Genomic DNA, 23818 nt, shown 5'->3' on the forward strand with positions numbered 1-23818 from the left:
TCAATGCCAAAATTTCACAATTTCTGCCAGGTTATGCAAACTTTTGAGCACAACTGTATAATCTGTCCTTCAGTGCATATACTGTGGAGTGTAATGTAAGATTTCTTTTTTTAAATTACAGTGCGCATTAAAGAACTGATGCTGGGGGGTTCGTCAGTACAGGAGAAACTCATGTTCGAAAAGGTTAATGGGGCTGTCTAGCAGTTTGAAAGGTTTGACTTCCTCTAATAATGCATTCTCTGTAGAATTCAAATGTGTGGCAAATGTTATGTGATCTGTACTGTGATATTAAGAGTAGGCTAGCTTATCTTTGGAGCACGCTGGTGTACGTTGCGGTGGTTCACATGAAACCAGGCTTGAACCGTGCTATACATAAGCACGTTTCAGTTGAGAAGCATATTTAGCGCTTATAAAGCCCTGAACGTGAGATGAATAATTACATTTGCTTCGGCGGTCCGAAAATTCAAGTGTCATGCTGATGGAACAAATCTTACAAGCAGATTTGTAGCTATTTATTTTACGTGGAACTATGTTGTCTTATTTGATGCAAGATTTACTTGGCTGGCATCAGAAATGATTGGCAGTAGCTTCACTACAAATAATAATTACATTTTTAGTAGTGAGGTGGTAGCTTCGCTAGTTTTTAAGTAAAGTAGCTTTTCAATAGTGAAGCTATTTTATTGATTAGGTAACAGGGTAGTGTTGACAAAAGCTACAACGCTGCATTTAACATCATGCTGTGTATATGGTGTTGGCAGTTTTTAATTAGAACAAAAGATGTCCGAAAATGAATCACTCTTTTGAGATGGTTCATTTAATTGGTCACACGTGATAGTTAAAGCAGTCTGAAACGGTTTGAGATTCAATCTGAAGGACTCGGCATGCTCATGTGACTACTGGATAATTTGGAGCAGTTTCTCACTCACCAACATGCTAAAGGAATACTTTAAAGCATGGAGAACAAAAAGAATGCTGGTTGCAGTGGATATTTATCTACAATCAATAGAAAACAATCCTGCAAATGTGCCCGATCATTTGCCAGCGAAGAAGAACGTTTTTTATAAAGTTCAACACGTGCTTGTGAAAGGCTACTGAAGGTAAAGACATTATCTAACCAAAAGAGTATCAAAACACACATACTGATAGCACATATACATCACCCAGATGTCTATTTGATGTTAGTGTTTACATCTGGAATTTTTTACATTGTTTGCTCATCTGCAATACGTCTATAAGACGTATGTCAATAGTTGTGTCTCGGATGTCAGTAAGACATTCAGCAGATGTCTCTGAAATGTTTATGACTTAGAATGTTTGTAAATCTGATCAGATTGTGATGCTTTCCAGATGAAAAGATCTAAAACAGACATCTCGGAGATGTACATGTGCTATCTGGATAATTGCCTACATGAAAACACATCAAACGAGTACCATGGCATTACATTGTTTTTTGGACATTGTCCATTATCTTGGAACACCATGGAAACACAACAGTATATGTAATGATATATCGTAGTACCATGGTATTCTTTGAAATACTTTGAAGCACCATGTAAATACAGAATGGTTCATAAATATTGTAATTGTACATCAAAGCACCATGGTATTACCATCTGATACCATCAGATATTGGAGTGTTATTGCCCATATATGCTCACATATACAAGGAATTTGGCCTCTGAATAGAAGCTTCCAGTACATACAGAAATACAACAGCTGGACACAGAATTACAGGATAATTTTAATAGTATATGTACGTAGATTTGTTATACTGGAATATGCAAAGCAATGAGCATTCATGAACTTGTCCATGAATCATTTTCATGACAAAGTCATTTAAAGCTCCCTGTGAATGCTCTCACCTGGGCTCGACCACTCTTATAAGGGGTTATATTTACAGTGTAGGCTTTTTATGTGCTTTAATGTTGTGGATTTGTTTACAAGACTTTACAGCATCTCACTTAAAGCCATAAAACCATGCCAGTGAAAAAGTCAGTGGTGTTGGATAAATTGCTTACTTGATGAGAGATGGCACAGCTGCAATAAACATGAAGCAATCGTACATTTTGCAGAATAAATTATGAAGAATTTATTATTAATGGAGACTAAATTCTCTACAACATAAAAGAGGTGAGCTGTTATCTATCTCACGGCATTGAGCAAGAACAAATGACGGTGCAGACTGACCAACCAGAAGAAAGGGTTTTTTCAGTGTCTCACATATATGTGAATAAAATATTCAAGCTGTAAATAAGTTTTTTTATTTTTTTTATTTCTATTTATTTCTTTTTAAATGGAAAATCAAATTACTAAAACATCATGAGTACATGTACATTTGTCTTATTTCCTATTTTTAACCAGAGGATAAATTGAAAGTACAAAAAACAATTACTGGATTTGTGATTACCAATCTATGAATTTTTCAGATCAATAATTGAATATGAAAAGCACGAATGATTCATAGATTCAAAGGCTTTGTCAGTTTAGTTATGAATGGTGCACACCACTAACCCCTACACTTCCCCAGCACCTGATGTCTTTACCTCAGCCCCAGATGTTGTCCAAACCATTTTGTTTTTCTTCATTTTTTCACATGAATGTAATCTTATATTTTTTATTTTTTTGCCAGAACATACCTATATTAAAAGTTGGCTTTGGCAAAGCTAAATTAAGAAACCAAAGGAAGGAACTAAATACTATTTAACTTTGTAGAACTATAAAGAATATATACATAATTTTATAGTAAAAATCATTGTAATACATGTTGATAACATTATAAAAGAATACACACAGATATATGTATATAGGTGAGTGGTGGTGGCATAGTGGGCTAATGGTGCGCATAACTGGTAATCAGAAGGTTGCTGGTTCAATCCCCACAGCCACCACCATTGTGTCCTTGAGCAAGACACTTAACTCCAGGTTGCTCCAGGGGGATTATCCCTGTAATAAGTGCACTGTAAGTCGCTTTGGATAAAAGCATCTGCCAAATGTATATATGTAAATGTGTATGTATGTATGCATGTATGTATATATATATATATTTCAAGATTTTCAGTTTCAAATGCCTAACAGATAAATCATCCAACAGTATTATGACAACTGACCCTAAAAAATATCTAAATATATAGTTTCAAGAGGTATTTTTGTGAAATCGCTTACAAGAAAAAAATACACCGCAAAATTACAATTTTCAAAAATGCCTTCCATTCAGTTTGTAGACAAGGCAAAAAGGTGCCTTTAGTTCCATGTGTAAATACAGTTTTATAAAGAATCTGTGATTAGTGGTGTACTCTCCAAAAACACATAGTTCTGGGAAAAATGTATGCACTCTTTTCGTAATAGTGATGGATATTTGGTGTTATTCTGTCAACACTGAATTTAATTGCTGCACAGCTTTGTGATAGTTCAGAATTCAACCCTGGATTGGAGAGTTAAACAGGCAGTAATGGTTTATAATATACCCTTTATTGAACTGTTTGACTCTACTCTCCAGCAATGAACATATCCCGAGCACAGGACATTTTTATGACACTCCCAGAAAGTGGCATTTTAGGGACCTGTAGCGTTTTGAGACTTCAACAGAAGCTGCATGAGCACGTCAGATTTGATGTAGCCCTCCAGTGCATGGCACAGTGTACCCACAGTGAAGCCCAGTAGCCCTTCCCTCATCTTCCAGCGCTCCAGCATCTGGTGCACCTTCTCTGCCAGCCCATCACGGTCATAGTCATGCTCAATGGTCTCCACGTCTATGTCGGTCAGGCCCAGATTACGAGCAACTTGCTTCCAGTTGCTACCAATGTTAAGACGCACAACCTCCAGGTGACAATCAGTGACAGTATGGTCGTCTGTTCATGACAACACAATGAAATGGAGAAAAAGTATTACTGGACTTGTTACAGCATAGATTCTAGATTCATAGATTCTTTTCATAATAAAGGCATTTTCATAGAAGTCTTTGAGTCTTTGCATACTGTGACGGGTACAGACACAGAGGCTACAAGAGTTAAAAATAAATAAAATACCAGATGCAGTTTATAGTTCAACCAATATCACAATAATAACCAGAAAAAAAAGAAAAGAAAAAAGATTTGGAGTGTAACACAGGACTATTAATCATAAACAAGCCTGAAACACACCAGGGACTCTTTTTATTTTAAATAACAGAGACTTGGCTCTGTTACAATGCTCTATTTTTTACTCCCAAATTGCAATGCCCAATTCCCAATGTGCTCTAAGTCCTCGTGGTGGCGTAGTGACTCGCCTCAATCCTGGTGTGGAGGCTTCACGCTATTCTCTGCGGCATCCATGCACAACTCACCTCACACCCCACCGAGAACGAACCACATTATGGTGACCACGAGGAGGTTACCCCATGTGACTCTACCCTCCCTAGCAACTGGGCCAATTTGGTTGCTTAGGAGACCTGGCTGGAGTCACTCAGCATGCCCTGGATTTAAACTCGCGACTCCAGGGGTGGTAGTCAGCGTCTTTACTCGCTGAGCTACCCGAGTATTAGATCCTATCTTACAGATCGTTATCAGTTAGTTGGGATTGATTATTGCAAGGGACATTTTTCAGATTTATCTGCTAAATCTATTAAAAGGTTACAGAACTTCCAGAATTCCGCTTTTCGTATTCTCACCTACACACCACCACGTCAACACATTATATGTGTGTGTGTGTGTGTGTTGTAGTGCTTTGGGTGTGAGAAAAGAGCACTACAAATAAAATGTATTATTTTTATTATTATAATTAATTAAAATAGGATTTGTGTCAAAGATGTTTTTTTTTTTTTGTGTGTGTGAGTGATATTAAAATTCAATGTAGACTTCTAGGAGTCTAACCTTTAACTTAACTTTTAATCCTCATACAAAAAAATCTTGAGTAATGTCAAATCTGAACTAATACATGCAAAGCACTACACTGTTAAAACACTGGCCCCTGGTGTCTTCTTGAGGAACAGCACAATTAAATTAACTCCCATCTACCTTTACAAACTATAAAATCAAAATCAAAAAAAATCAAATCACTTTATTGTCACACAGCCATATACACAAGTGCAATGGTGTGTGAAATTCTTGGGAACTATATTGCATATATAATTAATAGCAGTAAATAGCACTTAACAATTAGTTATGTTGTCTCATTTTTAGTATCAGTCAGGCTTTCTTCAGGAATGACTAGCACAAGTCTTACCATACTTCAGCAGGAGTTCATTATATTTGGCTTTGCTGGCAGATCCAGTGGATAATGACCTGTTAAAGCTTTTTTCAGAACTTCGCAGATTCATTGTGTTGTAACTTCCGATTTGAATCGCACTAGCATTCGAGATGTACACAGATGGTCCTGAAGGACAAGCAAACCAAGTAGCATAGAAGTTAGTGAAGTCACAGTAAGCTGTTGTTTTAAAAGAAATACAATTGATCAGATAATCAGAACTGGTTGTTAAGAAGAATGAATACTTTTAAAAGACTTTAGCAGCCATTAACTTAAATCCACAGGCATTTTAATAGGATGTTCCAGTTATTTTATTGTACATTGGAATAGAACACTCTTGACTCCACCACTCACAAAGTAAAGATAAAACTAGATTAATACAAAAATGTCAATGGTGCTTCACCATTGAAAACTCGCCATCACAATTCTAGGGTGCTGTGGGTGGTTGACAAGGAATTGTTATGTGGTTACTAAGATGTTCTGAGGGAATTTTAAGCTTGTTGCTTTGTGGCTATTGAGGTTTTCTAGTTGGTTTCTAGGTACTGTATTTTCCAGAAATAAAGTCACTCCATGATGATTATCTCAAGATCTACGCACTGTCACATTGTACTTGGGCTCGTTTTAATCAGGAGCATTTGCTTTAAGTAATAGTTTAAGTAACAATTGTTCATATTTTTATCGATGCTTTTGCATTCTCTCGCTTGTGTTCCCTTAGAAACTTTGTGTTCTCGAGAAAAAAAGTTTTGCGTTCTCTTGCAAAATGTGCTTTTAAATTAGATACTTCTGCTAGCTCTCATATGTGTATTCCAGAACTATTCAAGCTATTACGAGTCAATCACGTTCAACAAGAAGAGAAAGCGAGTGCAATGAAAAGAGTGTGGCTATTGGACAAGTATAATAGGTATGAACAAAGCATAATCCACAATTTGTAAACATGAAAAAATTATGAAGACCACACAGTTGAAACTACATTAACCCTTCTATGGGATTCATAAATGAGCCCTACCTTTGGTCCTTCCGTTAATTTTTGAGCAACTTTTTTTTTTGATGATGATGATAATGACACAATTTCTTCCCTGAAGTAATAACAATTATGCACTTCTTTTGAAATTTTATGCTATTTTGATATTATTTACATGTCAAGTTCTATATTTTACCATTAATTTGCATATGCAAATAAGCCAGTTTATAAAACTTTAGTACAGTAAAAACCTATACTTCTATAAGTTGAAACATGACAAAAATATGAGAATGTGACATATATTGGAGGCAGATTGCTGCCATCTGGTGAACAAAATATAAATAACATGACTTGAATATCATGTTGTGACAATAATACCCAGTAATTGGCAGCAGGATCTCCTGGACAGTAAAGCTTTTTGCCATGGTGCTGCTACAGAACTGTGAGCAAGGCTCGACGAGGCCACATTTATAACTTAGCTGTGGGAAAATGTCTTTGTTTTCAATACAGAAAGATGCAGTGTTTTGTCTGGAAGGTGAGGCACCTGCATTTAAGCGTAAACTTTCCCACAAGGTACAGTATATTTTCTTACATTGGGGTCACTCAGAATTTTTTTAGGTCTTTGATATTTGTTCTCTGTGTGTAAGCGTCTTCTGCATTGCGGGTGTGTTACTGTCTCACCCCCTCATTTCTGAGTGTGTGTGTTTCAGCATTGTGGCTGATTTATTGGTTTGAATTGACAAATAAATAAAGAAAGGCTCTCTGTTTTAGTCTCACCAGTTCATTCTTGTGTTTATGTGTGTGTGTGTTTTGCACTCTGGATGTTTTATAGTCTAACCCTTTAATTTCTGTGTTTTTTCTGCATTGTGGCTGATTTATTGATTGTATTTGACAGATATAAAAAAAAAGGGCTCAGTTCTAACTGTCCTGTTGATTAACTAAATGTTTTTACTAAGGTTGCGATGAAACATCATTTTGTGGGGATGTGAGGAGTTGCGTGAGAAAGTCTTACAGTACCAGTAATCCTGTTTGTTTTCACAATAGTTTTAAGATGGACATAAAATACATAAAATACTTTGTATAGCTGAAATACTCTGAATAGGCCACTTAAAAATGCTATAATCGTCCCTATGACTGATGTTTTCATCTGTTTATGAGTTAGTATATTTGTTTAAGTGTACAGTGTGTTTGACCGGCCATCATCAATTACATATATATTTTATAGCTTATTTAAATAGTATTTAATTCGTTTTTTTATATAATCCACATAATTTGAAGTATTATTCATTTTCGATGCAGTTCAAGTTTTGAAAAACACCTAAACTTAAGTATAAACATTGGTTGCCTTAATAAGTGCCACTAATTATTAAAAGGAAAGAAAACAATGGTTACAAATTCATGACTATTAAGTTACCTGAGTCTGATGGAGGACATAAGAAAGGTGATCTTAAAGGCAGGTCAGAATTTGGATCCAGCATGAGTGACTTGCGTAATCCACCTTCAGGACAGGACTTGAAACGATCACACGGTGGATGGTGATTTTGGAGCCTGTCATACTCTGCATACGGCAATGACGTCTGGCTTGCATATTCAGGCCGAGGAAAAGCATCAAATGCACTTGCAGATCTCAGATGCAGATCCTCCTCTTGGTTTGGGGTGGACTTAGTCCAGCACTTCACAGAAGAAACCTCTCCAGGCCATCTGCTACTGGCTGGCTGCTGTGGGAGTGGATTGAAAACACTGTTTGGCATTAGGTCCGACTGATCTATACGACTTCCAAACTTGTGGTAGTTGTACTCTTGTGCCAGTTTCAGCTCTAGGTCCAGAGAGCTGGGAGGGGCTGCGTCACTCTCCAGGGCAGAGGGACTGAAGCTGAGGTCTTCAATGCTGGCCTCTTTTGGCTCAATATCTGAAATTCTTAATGGTGCTGGAGAGTCTCTTGAAGATGGAGAAGAGTCTGCTGACACAACAACTGTCATACACACATTAAATGAGTCTATATTTTTCAATTTCACATTCAGATTGATTCACCATGAATTATTCAGACCAACTTTTAATAATGCATTAATCCAACTGGGAAAACTTTATTGTCACAGTGCAAATTCTGTTAAACACAAAATGCCATTGTAAATGCAATAAATAATATGTATAATAACAATTAAACTTTCTTTTTTTCTTATTAACTTTACAATTTTAGATTAACTTTTCAATTAATCAAGGACACTTTTAGGTGTAGATTTATTTAATATAGGCTACAAAAACACTGGATATATGGTACCCTTCATCTTTTATTCACTGAACTGATTGAACCTCTCCTTTTCCTTAATTCTTTCATTTAATGTCTTTCTTCCCTGCCACTGTATTGTGAAATACACACTTTATTATTATTATTATTATTATTATAGTGAATGGGTCAGCCTGCCAATAGCTATAAAGCTCTGTTAAAAGCAAATTTACATGATAAATAGTGTTAAAGGGACAGTTTACTAAAAAGGAAACTTTTGTAATCATCAACCTCATGTTGTTCCAAACATGTATGACTTTCTTTCTTTTCCAGAACGCAAAATGAGAAGGGACTGACGGCCTCAATCCATGTTCACTTGCTTTGAATGTGGAAAAAAAGCAGCGTCAGCATTCTTCAAAGTTTTCTCTCTTGTGTTCCATTTTCATTTTTGGGTAAATTAATCCTTTTACCTTTGTGCACTGTTCGTTTTAGACTCACACTTGTTTTGTTCATGGTCAAATTCAACCGAAAACAATAAACTTGTTTTTTTATTTTTATGAAAGACTTCAATAAAGTAAAAACACTGTTGTGCATTTGTGGGGGGATTTTTATGTTATTTAGATCTTATTTACCTTTAAATTTCTCAATTATATCATTAATTTGCTTATGCAAGTAAGCAAATGTATGTTAATTTCATTACAGTAAAAATCTACACCTCTATAAGTTGAAACATGGAGAAAATATATGAATCACTAATATATTGGGGGCAGATTGCTGCCATCTGGTGAAAAAAAAAACAAAAAAACATTTATTTCATGACAAAAATAACCAGTAGATGGCTGCAGTGATCCACTGATTCATTCCTGGTTGTAACAAGATGAATGTGTGTTTGTTATGGTCTCACCCATTCATTTGTGTGTGTGTGTGTTCTGCATTGTGGTTGAATAATTAATTTTATTTGACAACTTCCAAAAAAAAAAAAAGTGAATTCTCACCTATTCATTTCTGTGTGTGTTTGTGAGTGTGTGCGTGTGTGTGTGTGCATGTGTTTTGTATTGTGGATGTGTTATACTCTCACCCCTTAATTTTTTGTGTGTTCTGCATTATGGCTGAACTATTGATTTTATTTTACAAATTCCCCCCAAAACTGCTCTATGTTATAGTCTCGCCCATCCATTTCCTATAGTCGGTCAAATCTGACCAGGAACAACACAAGTGTCACTTTTTTTGTGTGTGTGTTCAGATGGCAAATGTAGGTTAAGTAACCAAGCCTCGGGCACTCAGATGAAGTATACAATTTTTATTAAAGAAATAAAATTGATTTCAGTCGAAAATTACTGAACAGTGCACAAGGGTTAATCTTTTAGACTGAACTATTTACTATCAGGTTATGGGTTATTGTCAGGCATTTTTGATGGGCAAAAACATTAAATACACCATTAAAATGGCTTAAATGGCTGTCCCAGTTTACCCATAATACACTTTCCCCAGTTTACACTGTTGGGACAGTGTCAATGTTGCATCAAAAAAACAAAATATTCTGAAAATAATTTAAAAACTCGCTATTAAATGTTCACTGTTGTATCCCTTATCAAAATACAGTATATCACAACCACAATCTTCCCATCACATTACAATGTTTTTTTAATTTTAACCTATACATAATTTGCCTCAGAAGACTTTGTTATTTACTTGTCATAGTGTTTGATGCCACTGCTGTCTAAATTTGGTATGGCATGCCCCTTGAAATGGCATCACAACTATGAAATCCTCTTTGTGTCATCCCATACTAGATAAGGATCATTTTTGGTAATGGAACAATATACACATAAAAACCTTATTTGTGCCACTTTACCAGTTGTCCCACTTAACTTACCTTCAGACCTGCAATGAGATTCATTACTTGTGTTCCATAAAGTTGTAAGTTGTTAAACATTATTAAATAAAAAAATCAGCATACCTTCAGGACTGTAAGGCTCTGAAGTTGAGAGCGATTTCATCTTTTCTACTAGCTCCTCTGGACCCTCATACAATCTCTGTGCAAGAACGTTTAATTAAATTAAATAATAGTAGTGCAACTGTCACGTGTTACAAGTATCTAATGTCACATTCAGTCAGCCTGACTGGATCTCTCACTTAATGTGGTGAATTTTATTTGACTAATTTAAAAATGCACTACTTTCCCATAAAATGTGTACAGTATATTCCATATCTGTCCTGATCTTGGTATGGATAGTTCATTTAAAGTGATAGATCTCCCATAAATTGTACAGTAATTATGTTATCATTTACTCACTCTCATTCCATCTCAAACCCATTGGACTTTTTTCTGCAGAATACAAACAAAGATATTTTGAAGGATGTATAATGTGTTTTTGTAAATACAATGTAAGTCAATGGGATCCAAAACTTTCAAGCACCAAAAAGACAGATAAAAGTAATCCATATGATTACAGTGGTTTAATCCATGTCTTCTGAAGCAATAGGATTGCTTTGGGTGTGAAACAAACCACAATTTCTTATTCATTATAAATCTTGACATCTGCAGTTTCCTTGGCATGCTCATGAGAGAAACTCATTCACACACTGCAAAGTCTTATTGATGTACAATGATACCAGCAAACAAGGAGTTACATTTTGGTCTGTTTCTCACCCAAAGCGATCTTATCGCTTCAGAAGACATGGATTAAACCACTTGAGTCAAAAGGATTACTTGAAGTTTTTCGACACCTTTGACTTATATTGTTTAGACAAAAACACATCCTTCAAAATATATTTGTTTGTGTTCCGCAGAAGAAAAAAAGGCATATAAGTTTTAGATGGCATAAGTGTGAGTAAATAAGAAGAGAATTATCATTTTTGGGTGAACTATCCCTTTAAGTTCAAGTAGGTGTGACTAAAGGCTAGTTGGACCATATGATAGTCAGAAATGTACTGAATACATGTGTAGACTGGGGCCAACACTATTAATAAGCTCATTTTACACATAAGAAAATGACAATTGTTTGAGTTGCAAAAAAAAAAAAAAAAAAAAAAAAATACCATCAGACTCTGCAAATCTTCTTCAACATTTGCTTCCAGCTTCTCCCGGTAAAAAGGTAACATTTTTGCATAGCCATCTTAAAAAAGTAAAAGAAAAGTTTATTAATAGTACAGTATAATGTATTGATAATCAGTTTAGTAGCTTCATATTTTGGATATATGGACAACTAAAATTTGATTCCATCATTTATAGAAACCAGCCAGTCATATTTGTTTCCGGCCAATTTCTTTTTTTATTGCATTTTGTATTTGGAAGTGGACTTGACAGACACTGCTTTTTTAAAGAAAAGTATTTTTTTATTTACGATTTATTTATTATTCATGTGTATTTTAACAGCATGCTACCACATGAACAACCAGTCAGTAACTGAGTCTCATGAGCTTTAAATACACATTACACAGTAACAGTTATAGGTTTATTTCGACTGAGTCAGTTAATTCAGTCAGATTCATCTAGTCACTGCTCCGACGGATTCATAAGTCTTTTTGATTCCTTAAAAAGAGACGGCTCATAAGAAACGTTTGGTTGTGCTGTAGTTGTTGATTCACTAAAAAAAAACTGGCTCAAAAGAGTCATTTGTTGGGGAATCAGACTACACATGTCTTGTTCTGTAGATTCAGTAGCAGTTTTGCGACACCGCTGAATAGTACAGTGCAAGAAAAAGTATGTGAACCCTTTGGAATTACCTGCATTTATTTATAAATTTGTCTCAAAATCTGGTTTGATCTTCATCTAAGTTACAATAATGAACAAACACAATCTGTTTGAACTAATAACACACAAATTATTGTATTGTTCTTGTACATACTGAATATATCATTCAAACATTCACAGTGTCGGAAGGAAAAAGTATGTGGACCCTTAGGCTAATGACAACAAATGCTAATAAGAGTCAGGAGTTGGCAAACCTGGCATCCAATTAATGAAACAAGATTGGAGGTGCATCTGCTGACGTGGACCGTGCCTCGCAAAAAAGAGATCTCAGACGACCTACAATCAAGAATTGTTGCTTTGCATAAAGTTGGAAAGGGTTACAAAGTTATCTCGAAGTGCTTAGATATTCATCTGTCTACAGTTAGACAAACTGTCTATAAATGGAGACGATTTAGTACTGTGGCTACTCTCCCTAGAAGTGGCCGTCCAGCCAAGATGACTCAAAGGGTAAAAAATAACCACAGAGTGACAGCTAAAGACTTGAAGGAATCACTGGAACTGGTTAAAATCACTGTTCATGAGTCTACTATACGGAAAACATTAAACAGGCATGATGTCCATGGCAGGACACCACAAAGCTTTTCAACAAAAACATTGCTGCCCACCTGAAGTTTGCCAAAGACCACCATGACACTCCACAACGCTATTGGGAAAATGTTTTGTGGACTGATGAAACTAAGGTTGAATTGTTTGGGAAGAACATGCAGCACTACGTATGTCATAAAAAGGGCACCGCATACCAACATGAAAACATCATCCCAACGGTGAAGTATGGTGGAGGAAGCATCATGATTTAGGGCTGCTTTGCTGCTTCGGGGCCTGGATCACTTGCTATACAACAAGTTCACAGAGCACTTAAACCAAGTAATGAAGTGCTGCCTAGGTCACTGGTGATCTGTTTCTTGGAGTATCGCGTAAAGGAGATGGTTCTACGAGCCACATGGATCAAGAAAGAAATATTTTGCTGGGGCCAAACAATTTTCTTGATCATAACTACACTACAGAAGTCCTTCAGTGCAGGAAAGAGTATGGCGAAGTGTAACACAGTTCAATGAAAAGGAGGAGGCGAGAACCGGCTTGATAATATAAATAATAGTTTAATGAGAAACTTAAACCAAAAGACACACACACAGATGTCGGGCAGCTGCCCGTAACTCACTCTCTCTGTCGCTCTGCTGTCTCCGGTCGGCTTTATCCCTCTCGGGCTTCATCAGCCTAATTAGGGGCCGGGTGTGTGGAATCACGACCCGGCACCGCCCTCCGCCCTGCCACACGAAGTTAAGAGAGTTCTCAAGAACAATAAAATTCCAAACACCATACCCAGCGAAAAAAAAGTGTTCTTGGATAAAGTCTACAACAGTGCTTAAGAAGCAGCAACAGAACTGAGGAAGGACGGATTTGCGATTGACCCTTTCGAGCAAACCGGCCCGGTGAATAAAGGACCTCTTTGGAGTTGGAAAACAGTGGCAATTAAATGGCAGCAGCAGAGTCGTCAGGCACAGATAAGTGACAGACTGCGGCATTATCAGCATGTTCCTGGTCAGACGAAAGACAATGCGTCATCTTGAATAAAGGTCTTCAAGATAGTTATAAAGGTATTACAGGGTATTTGACTCTAAATTAACTGATAAAACTGTATTTGCAAAGAATAACAGACTAAATTTTATTTTGATCTGAACACATGATTACAAAGAATTGTGTTTTCCACTAATCCCTGTAATTCGCCCTTCTTGCCCCAAAATGTATTTAGTGGATAAATCCCCCATTTAAAATGTACGGACATAGGCCGACATAATGGGTCCAATTACTTGTGAAAGAAAAGTTATTTTATTGACGTTTTTCGTGCGGGCAGAGAGGCCCTCGATTTAAGCGAGGATTTCCCCTGTATTGTTGAGAGGGTTTTAATAAGTATAACCTTTATGGTGGAAATCCATGTTTCAAGATGTTATTCTATTTTTCATGTTATGTAGTTTAAATATTTTGTTTGTTTTAAATGATTGTGTTCTAGTTGCCAAAGTACATTTTGTCTATGTTTAGAAGGAATTTCATGCATTATCAGGAATATAAGGTAATGTCACTCAATGTAAATGGTTTGCATAATGTGGTGAGAAGGAGTAAAGCTACAACAAAGATAAAAAGAAAAAGACCAAACATTATTTTTTTGGCAAGAAACTCACTTGTCAAATTTAGAACATGAGAAATTAAAAAAGTTTGGTTTTAGGAACTGTTTTTTCTCATCACATGTCTGGTTGAAAACGGGGGGTAGCTGTCTTAATTCCCAACTCACAACATTTTGTATTTATGTTGGAAGTTAGAGATAAAGAAGGCAGATTTATAATGGTAAGGGGTAAATTAGATCATAAAGAAGTAACTTTATTTAACATTTATGCACCTTCTGGGAGTGATCATTTTTTTTATTTATTTTTTTTAAATATTCCAAATGATTGCTTCTGAAACATACGGAATTCTGAAATGTGATGGAGATCTAAATATTCATCTTAAGCCCGAACTGGACGCGTCAAACACAAAAACTACAAAGAGGGTAGCTCCACGGGCCTTAATGGTGTACAAATTACTGAGAAAGTTTAGTGATGTCTAGAGGGACTTAAACCCCACAGGAAAACTGTACACATACTATTCGGCTTTCCACTCCGTATACTCCATATAAAATGAAAGATGTACGCTTCATGTAATGAGCCATATAACTCAAAATTAGTGCTGTCCGTCTTACAACCCCAATTCCAAAAAATCTGGCACATTATGAAAAATGAAGAGTGATTGGTAAATTATATTCACCCTTTGCTATATTGAAAGCACTACAACTACACATTATATATGTTTTTTCTTGTGAATGTCATTGTTTTTTAAAAATGTACAGTAATTTCAAATCAGATGATTGCAACTCGCTCCAAAAAAGTTGGGACAGTCGAGTGTTTACCACTGTGAAACATCACCATTTCTTCTAATAACACGTATTAAGCATTTGGGCACTGAAGACACAAGTTTGTTAAGTTTAGAAAGTGGAATTTTCCCCCATTCATCCATTATGCAGGTCTTCAGCTGCACAATTGTACGGGGTCTTCATTGCCGTATGGTGTACTTCATAATGCACCACACATTCTCAACTGGAGACAGGTCAGGACTGCAGGCAGGCCAGTCTAGCACCCACACTTTCTGCTTACACAGCCATGCACTTGAAATCCGGGCAGTATGTGGTTTGAAGTTGTCCTGCTGGAAATGCAGGGACGTCCTTGGAACAGACGGTGCTGGATGGAAATATATGTTGCTCCAAAATGTTACTTATCTGTCTGCATTCATGGTGTTCTCACAGATGTGCGAGTTACCAATGCCATGGGCACTGACACACCCCTGGCCCATACAGACACTGGCTTTTGGACCTGATGCTAATAACAGCTTGGCCCATTTCCTCTTTGGCCAGGATAACACAACGGCTTTGTTTTTCAAAAACTTTTTGAAATGTGGACTCTTCAGACCAAAAAACACAGTTCCAATGTTCTACTTTCCATCTAAGATGAGACCCAGCCCAGAAAAGTTAGCAGCACTTCTGGACAGTGTTGATGTATGGCTTCTGCTTTGCATAGTAAAGTCTTAATTTGCATCTGTGGATGCAGCGTGAGTGGTTTTGACAAACAAAGGTTAACTAAAGTTATCCCAAGGCCATGTTCATGATATCCATTACAGATGAATGCCGTTTTTTAAAACAGTGATGTCTGAGGGATCAGAGATCATGCACATTCAGAAATGGTTTTCGTCTTGCCGTTTACGCACCGAGATTTGACCAGATTCCTTGAATCTTTTAACTATATTGTGCACTGTAGAGGGTGAAATGCCCAAAATCCTTCCAATTTGTCTTTTGGGTACATTGTTCTCAAAGTGCTGGATTATTTGCTGAAGCATCTGTTGGCAAATTAACAAGTCTCGAATGATCCTTGCTCTTGAAGGACTAGGCTGTTTTGGAGGCTCCCAATATACTATGACACGACTGCCTCACCTGTTTAACATCTCCTGTTTCACATCAACTTGTTATTTCAAATTGTCAAATGGTTATTAGTCTTAAATTGCCCCTGTCCCAACTTTTTTGGAGCGTATTGCAATCGTCTGATTTGAAATTACTGTACATCTTCAAAAAACAATAAAATTCACAAGGAAAAACATCATATAATGTGTAGTTGTAGTGCTTTCAATATAGCAAAGGGTGAATATAAATTACAAATCACTTCTTTTTGTTTTTATTAGCATTTTTCATACTTTCCCAACTTTTTTGGAATTGGGGTGTAGTCTGGATGCAGAGAAGGCATTTGATTCAGTAGGATGGTTATATTTATATCAAGTGCTATACAGATTTGGGTTTAATGAAGAATTCATTTGATCTATAAACATAATATACTCTGCCCCTACTGCAAGATTAAAGATAAATGGTAGTTTATCCCAAACTATCACACTGGAGAGAGGAAATAGACAGGGTTGACCTCTAACCCCATCCTTATTTGCACTTTTCATAAAGCCCCTAGCACAACTGATAAGAAAAAAGTACAGGGTATAAAAATTAATGACCAGGAAGAGAAGAACATTCTGCTATATTTGAGAAATCCTGAACACAGTATACCAAAGTTTATGACCACCTTGGAGGCTTTTGTGGCTCTCTCAGGTTACTCACTGAACATACACAAAACTCAGACTGTGTCACTTAACTTCTTACCATCGCAAACTCTCAAAACAAGTTATAATTTTAAGTGGGACAAGCAAAGTATTAAGTATCTTGGAATTATCATACTGAGAGATATATCTTTACTCTATGAAAGTAATTACGAGCACATTACCAAGGCAATAAATTCAGATGTGACTAGGTAGGCGATAGTTCTACTAGATATGAGTAATCGGATAGCTGCGCTTGCTATTTTTATTTCAGTCAGTTGAAATTACACAGAAACAGTTTTTGATTGTGATAGAATACTATCTAGATTTATATGGAACAGCAAATAACCAAGAGTTAGATTTAAAACTTTACAAATATCAAAAGAAAAAGGAGGAGGATCCGTGCCTCACCTGCAAGGTTACTTTTATGCAGCCCAGATGAGGCCCTTAGTTTGTTGGTGTGATTCGAGTTATACATCTAAATGGAAACAGTTAGTAACATCACAAACATTAACTTCTATGCAGTCACTGCTAGGCGATATTAAAGCAGGCATAGAAATAAGCAGAAATTTAAATCAGTGGACCAAATTCAGTCTTGAGGTGTGGTTTAGGGTGATAAGAAAATTTTAACTTGAACAACAGGTTAAGGTGCTAAATTGGGTGGCATTTGATTCTCAGTTTCCTCCGGGCCGGATTGCCACGACTCCATCAGACTCTCAGCCTCATTCTACTCACCAGAGTATTAATCACACACTAACACACCTGGAAACAATCAACTAGGCAATCTCAGACTCCTTATATACTCACCTCGTGCTTACCTTCAGTCTCAACAAGGACTGCAAAATCTGCGCTGCTCTCCCGCAGTGTGGCAGCTCTTCCCCTGCGGCTTCCAGCTTCTTTGTGGCTAAGAAAGACAGTGGTTTGAGACCCTGTACTGACTATCGCTCACTCAATGACATCACAATTAAATACCGATATCCTCTCCCCTTGGTTCCTGCTGCTCTAGAGACCCTGAGAGGTGCTACCATATTCACGAAGCTTGATCTAAGGAGCGCATATAATCTAATTCACGTCCGAAAGGGGGATGAATAGAAGACTGTATACGGTGATGCCGTATGGGCTGGCCAATGCCCCTTCAGTCTTCCAAGGTTTCATGAATGAGATCTTCCGTGAGTATCTCCACTGATTTGTAATTATTTACGTAGACGATATTCTTATATATTCTTCCAAACTAGCAGATCACTCTCACCATGTGAAACTGGTTCTTCAGTGTCTTCGCAAGCACCAATTATTCCTCAAGTCTGAGAAATGCTCCTTCTATCAAGCTTCCGTTCAATTCCTGGGTTATATCATCGGTCCCACCACCACCAACCCTGCTCCCACCGAATGTCCACCAGGGCGCACTTTTGTGCCAACGGCCCTCCACAACCAGCTCCTGGACTCTTTTAACTCCTCTCCGGGATCTGGCCATCCAGGACCTGCTCAAACCCTCTCAGTCCTTCGTAACAGGTATTGGTGGCCTCACATGCCCCGAGACGTACAATGCTTTGTTTGTGCCTGTCCAGATTGTGCTATGATGCAGATTCCTCGTCACTTCCCAGCCGGCAAACTCCTTCCGCTTCCAGTTCCCCAGCGTCCATGGTCACACCTAGGTGTGGACTTCATCACCAATCTGCCTCTCTCCAATGTTCATAACTGCAATCTAGTCACAGTTGACTGTTTCTCAAAAGCCTACCACCTGGCCCCTTTGAAAAGGTTACCCACAGCATTTGAGACAACTGAGATACTGTTCCATCATGTCTTCTGGAACTTCGGCCTCCCGGAAGACATAGTATCTGATCACGGTCCCCAATTCATATCAAAGGTATGGAAAGCGTTCTTTAGACTCCTAGGCATATTTGTCAGTCTCTCCTCTGGTTCCCATCTCCAGCTGAATGGGCAAACGGAGCGAAAGATTCAGGAGATCGGCCGCTTCCTGAGAACTTACTGCCACCGCCATCAACATGACTGGAACTGCTACTTACCTTGGGCCGAATATGCCCAGAACTCCCTCCTACAGCCATCTACATGTTTAACTCCATTCCAGTGTGTTCTGGGCTTCCAACCTCCCTCATTCCCCTGGTCTGGTGAGCCCTCTGATGTCCCCGCTGTGGACCATTGTTTCCGTGAAAGTGAAAGGGTTTGGAACAGTGCTCACGTTCACCTGCAAAGAGCCATCTGTCGGCAGAAGAGCCATGCAGACATCTGACACTGACACTCCACAATACCAACCGGGACAAAAAGTATGGCTCTCCACCAGGGACATCCTACTCCACCTTTCATGCAGAAAGTTAAGTCCCCGTTAAATCCAGTCACATACCAGCTCCAATTTCCTCCTCAATATTGTACTACCCCTACTTTTCTTGTGTCACTCCTCAAACCTTACATACCTTCCCTCTCCCCTTCCTCTGTAGAGTCTGGTGAAGATGGTGATGCTCCTTCACTGTTGTTCCTGGAGGAAGGTCTGGTGTATGCTGTTTGGGCCATCCTGGACTCCCGGCACTGGAGGGGTCATCTCGAGTACCCGGTTGACTGGGAGGGGTACGGCCCGAAGAAAGATCCTGGGTGCCTTGGGACGACATTCTAGATTCGTCTCTGCTCGCCGCCTTCCACGATGAGCATCTTGACCATCCTGCACCCCGTGGACATGGTCGACCTCGGCGTCGGGGGCTTCGGGCCTCCAGAGCGGCCCGTGGAGGGGGGAGTTCTGTCACGCCTCCATCAGACTCTTAGCCTCATTCCTCATCTACTCAAGTTCCTCGTCTAGTACGGTATTCTATACCCCTAAGTGTTTGTTCTTCCACTGCTCTGATCTGCTGTACCATTGTCTTGAAGATCACATATTACTGTTCATACCTGATCTGTTCCTCTGCTGTCTCCTGCAAGTGTTCAATGCTTATTACTCACCTTGTAATCAGCTGCATCTTCAATAAAAGTCCCAGCATTTGGGTTCATTACCTTCATCGCTGTGTATGCTTCCTGACATGGATAGATGAGAGACTTCGTTTTTGGGTTCCCAAGGGAATAACCACATTAGGGCCGCAACTAACAATTATTTTGATAATCGATTAATCTAACGATTATTAGAACGATTATTTGCCTATTCGGAGATTATTGCAATGATTAATCATTAGCCCTTAACCGATTATTCAGCTTGTGCCCGACTTAAAAGGTATCTTTTAAAAATACCTCTAAATGACATTCACTGAATTAAAGGGAAAAAAACAATTTTTTATTAAGTTTAATTCAGTAAAGAAATTCACTGCAAAAACATCCTATTGTTAGCAAGTGTTTTTGTCTTGTTTTCCATTTAAAATTTTCTAAAAATCCTTAAAACAAGATACATTTACTTGAGAAGCAACATATACGATATTTAGACTTTTTTTTAGAGAATTTATCTTAAATATAAGTGTATTTTTTATATAAGTGTATTAATTCACTTGGTTATACTTCTGCGAGGGCAGTATGGACAAAATATACTTATATTCAAGATCTATTCTCTAAAAGCAAGTCTAAATATCTTATATGCTTCTTCTCAGATGAATGCATCTTTTTTTATGCTCTGTCATGAATCCCGCCTTTGTTGTTCCTCCCACTCACCACCAGAGGGCTCTATTACCTGGGGATTGACTTTAACTCTCTGGATACCATTTCCCATAATCCTCGTACCCCGTAAATGTTTCTCATTTACTCAGCTATTTAAGTCTCACTCTCACTCTCTATCATTGCAAAGTCTTGTTTTGCCCAGACTGACATTTCTGAGCATTTGTTGTATTTCCTGTGTATTATCCTGGACTGTTTACTCTGTTTTTGATCCATTGCTGCCTGCCTACTATTACTGCCTTTTTTATCTGGATTTAACCTGTGATTGTCTGCTGCCTGCTCTGACCTCTTGCCTGGTTATTGAATATCCCTCTGGGCTGCCTTTGATATTACTGCTGCTGGTGATTTACCTCTGCTTGTCTGTATAACTACGTTTATTGTTATTAAAAGCTGCACATGGATCTCAACTCCGTTGACTCATCATTACAGTTTCTGTATTTACTTATTTTGTATTTTTGCATTATAATTCCCTCATACTTTGTGATCTACGTCACCTGAAGCTGTTTGGAAAGTTTAGAGTGCATCTGGACTGTGAGATGTGTAATTCTTCCTCTCCTCAGTCAGGTGCGAGCTGCAGTGTTGCTCACGCGTCATCATTAGAATTTAATGTGATCTCACGTTACGTAAAATGAGATCAAATAAAAAAAAATTATTGTCAATGTTGTCGATAACGACTAATCGTTTCAGCCCAAAACCGCATATTGTTCTATTTTATCTGGGAGGAAGGTTCAAGATTTTCAGAATTTAGTTGATACATGTGTCTTGGAAAAACGTCCTGGTTACTTGTGTAACCTCCGTTCCCTGATGGAGGGAACGAGACATTGTGTCGATGTAGTGACACTAGGGGACACTCTTGGGAGCCCGAGACACCTCTGGTCTTTGATAAAAGGCCAATGAAAATTGGCAAGTGGTATTTGCATACCACTCCCCTGGACATACGGGTATAAAAGGAGCTGGTATGCAACCACTCATTCAGGTTTTGTGCTGAGGAGCCGAGACAAGGTCCCGGCCATTTCAATGGGTAGTTCAGCATTGTGGCAGGAGGGACACAACGTCTTGTTCCCTCCATCAGGGAACAGAGGTTATGCAAGTTCCCTGTGCCAATAGGGGTCACTATACGAAACGCCACAACTGGCTGAACGGTGTTCCGTGAACTGGCGGTGTGTGACGGGCAGACCACTGTGTGCCTTGTAGCCAGTGCACCAGGCCGACACATTACCCCCCCCCCCCGACGCTGTTATGAGTGTCCAATAGACCTTTGGGGACAAGTCGACTGCCCAAAAGATAGAGACAGGCTATCCCAGTCGTGGCCGCTTATCCTCTTTTTTTTCCTCTCCCCCCTAAAAAAAAGGAATTAACTGACTGGGGCCAACAGGTCTAGTCGGGGGGGTGACACCATGGAGAACACACCCCACCAAAAGGGGGTGGGGGGGTATTTTGAGTGGAAATACATCACATTGTCCTGCCAAGCTTTGTCGGAAGTATGTCATGTGGAGAAGTCCCATGGTAGGTCCTACCCTACGGGGGAGGAGTTTCTACAAGCATGGTGACTGGGGCAGAGGGGCCTCTGCCTAAGGAAGATGCAGTTTACCAACAGGGAAACAAATTAGCGGAAGATATACGTCGCATGGGGTTACCTACGGGGAACCACCACATGCGGAGCACCTACCCCAGAACAGGGCTTAGATAGCACGTTTACTGAGCTGGCAGCGAGTTTCTCCGCAAACTCGTCTGCCACAGGGCTCGGAGGAAATCATCCAGGGAACACAGTTTGTGACACTACTGTGAGTCAACAGCGCACGTCTTCAGCTCAGGGGAGGTGAAAGGCGCTATGCGCAAGTGATACACCCAGCCAGCTGTCCCGGACTTACCTGCTTGTGCGTGCCACTACACGTGACGAAACCGGTTCCACCCGGAGAGGTGGGAGGCCTCCGCTGGAGCGCCTAACCTGCAAAAATGGAATGGTGGACGGTGGTCGTGATGACCACTCTGGCTGAACTCTTGGGCAATTAAATGCAAAGGTAACAAAAGATTATCCTCCCAGCCTTCCACCGGAGGATGGAGTGGTCTGCTTACCAGCTAAAGAGCAGCGGGTTTCATCGTCCCTGGGTCACCCGTCTCAGGGGTGCTTTGAAGCCTTTCGCGGGTTCTTGGTGACCGACCGTGAGACGGGTGGCATCTGCTTTCTGCGGTGGGCTCCACACCGGGGCCGGGCCGCAGGGGCGGGCTGCGGCGGAGCCGGTGCAGTCACCGCAGGGGGACGCCCTTGGCTACGAGCAGACGGGGTGCGGGATCTTGAGCTGCACTGGGCAGGATGTGCCGGATAGCCTCTGTCTGCTGCTTCACTGCTGGGCAAAGTCCTCGACGGTGTCGCCGAACAGGCCAACCTGGGAAATGGGGGCAGCAAGGAACCGTGCCTTGTCGGCCTCTCCCATCTCGACCAGGTTGAGCCAAAGGTGGCGCTCCTGGACCACCAAGGTTGATATCGCCCGCCTGAGAGACCGCGCCATGACCTTCGTCGCCCGGAGAGCGAGGTCGGTTGCCGAGCACAGCTCCTGCATCAATCCCGGGGCGGAACTACCCTCGTGCAGTTCCTTTAGTGCCTTGGCTTGGTGGAATTGCAGGAGAGCCATGGTGTGCAGGGCGGAGGCGGCTTGTCCAGCAGCACCGTAGGCTTTGGCCATCAGGGACGACGTAAACCTACAGGCCTTGGACAGGAGCTTTGGGCGCCCGCACCAGGTGGCGGCGCTCTGCGGGCATAGGTGCACCGCGAGCGCCTTATCCACCAGGAGGATTGCCGAATGGCCCGTGGCCGCCCCACCATCGAGTGTAGTGAGGGCAGGGGAGCTGAAAGATCGGGACCAGGCAGTAAAAGGTGCCTCCCACGACCTTGTCAGCTCCTCGTGCACTTCCGGGAAGAAAGGAACTGGGGTGGGGCGTGGCTCTGAGCGGCGGCGCGAGCCCAGGAACCAATCATAGAGCCGCGAGGGTTCAGGGGAGAGCGGAGGGTTCCACTCTAGCCCAACGCTCGTGGCTGCCCGGGAAAGCATGTCCATCATCTCCGCGTCAGCCTGTGACTGGGCGACTGCACACGAAGGGAGGAGCCCAGCTGAGGCTTCTGCATCCGACTGGACGAGCCCGCTCTCCGATGCTGCACTCGAGAGCTCATCAACTTCACGGGCTCCGAATAAGAGGTCGAACTCGCCGTGAAACGAGCTGGCGGACTCATCCAGAAACCTGATCGGGGCAGACGAGCGTGCTGGGGAATGGGAGGTCCGTGGGGGGATACCCAGTGGAGGTGGTCCCATTGGGGTCCCCAAATCGCCCCCAGTGCTAGCCGCGCTGGCCTCATACCCGT

At 40.1% G+C, this 23818-nt stretch overlaps 2 protein-coding genes across 5 annotated transcripts in view; one reads left to right on the top strand and one right to left on the bottom strand.

Annotated features, from left to right (window-relative positions):
- The window catches only part of LOC127442946 (gastrula zinc finger protein XlCGF7.1-like), an 898889-nt gene that overhangs the window by 852366 nt on the left and 22705 nt on the right, over window positions 1-23818 (top strand). The gene's annotated exons all lie outside the window — the stretch shown is intronic.
- The window catches only part of LOC127442870 (receptor-interacting serine/threonine-protein kinase 1-like), an 85258-nt gene continuing 63215 nt past the window's right edge, over window positions 1776-23818 (bottom strand). For all 4 annotated transcript variants that reach the window (XM_051701156.1, XM_051701154.1, XM_051701153.1 and 1 more), the window contains 5 exons: window positions 11448-11524; window positions 10366-10441; window positions 7596-8153; window positions 5200-5349; window positions 1776-3848 (listed from right to left, as the gene is read on the bottom strand). In XM_051701156.1, the coding sequence (XP_051557116.1) occupies window positions 3553-3848; window positions 5200-5349; window positions 7596-8153; window positions 10366-10441; window positions 11448-11524 (1157 nt within the window). In that variant the 3' untranslated portion in view covers window positions 1776-3552. The remainder of the gene's footprint in view (window positions 3849-5199; window positions 5350-7595; window positions 8154-10365; window positions 10442-11447; window positions 11525-23818) is intronic.

This window comes from Myxocyprinus asiaticus, chromosome 6 (assembly GCF_019703515.2).
Source record: "Myxocyprinus asiaticus isolate MX2 ecotype Aquarium Trade chromosome 6, UBuf_Myxa_2, whole genome shotgun sequence".
In the NCBI taxonomy this organism is placed as follows: Eukaryota; Metazoa; Chordata; class Actinopteri; order Cypriniformes; family Catostomidae; genus Myxocyprinus; species Myxocyprinus asiaticus.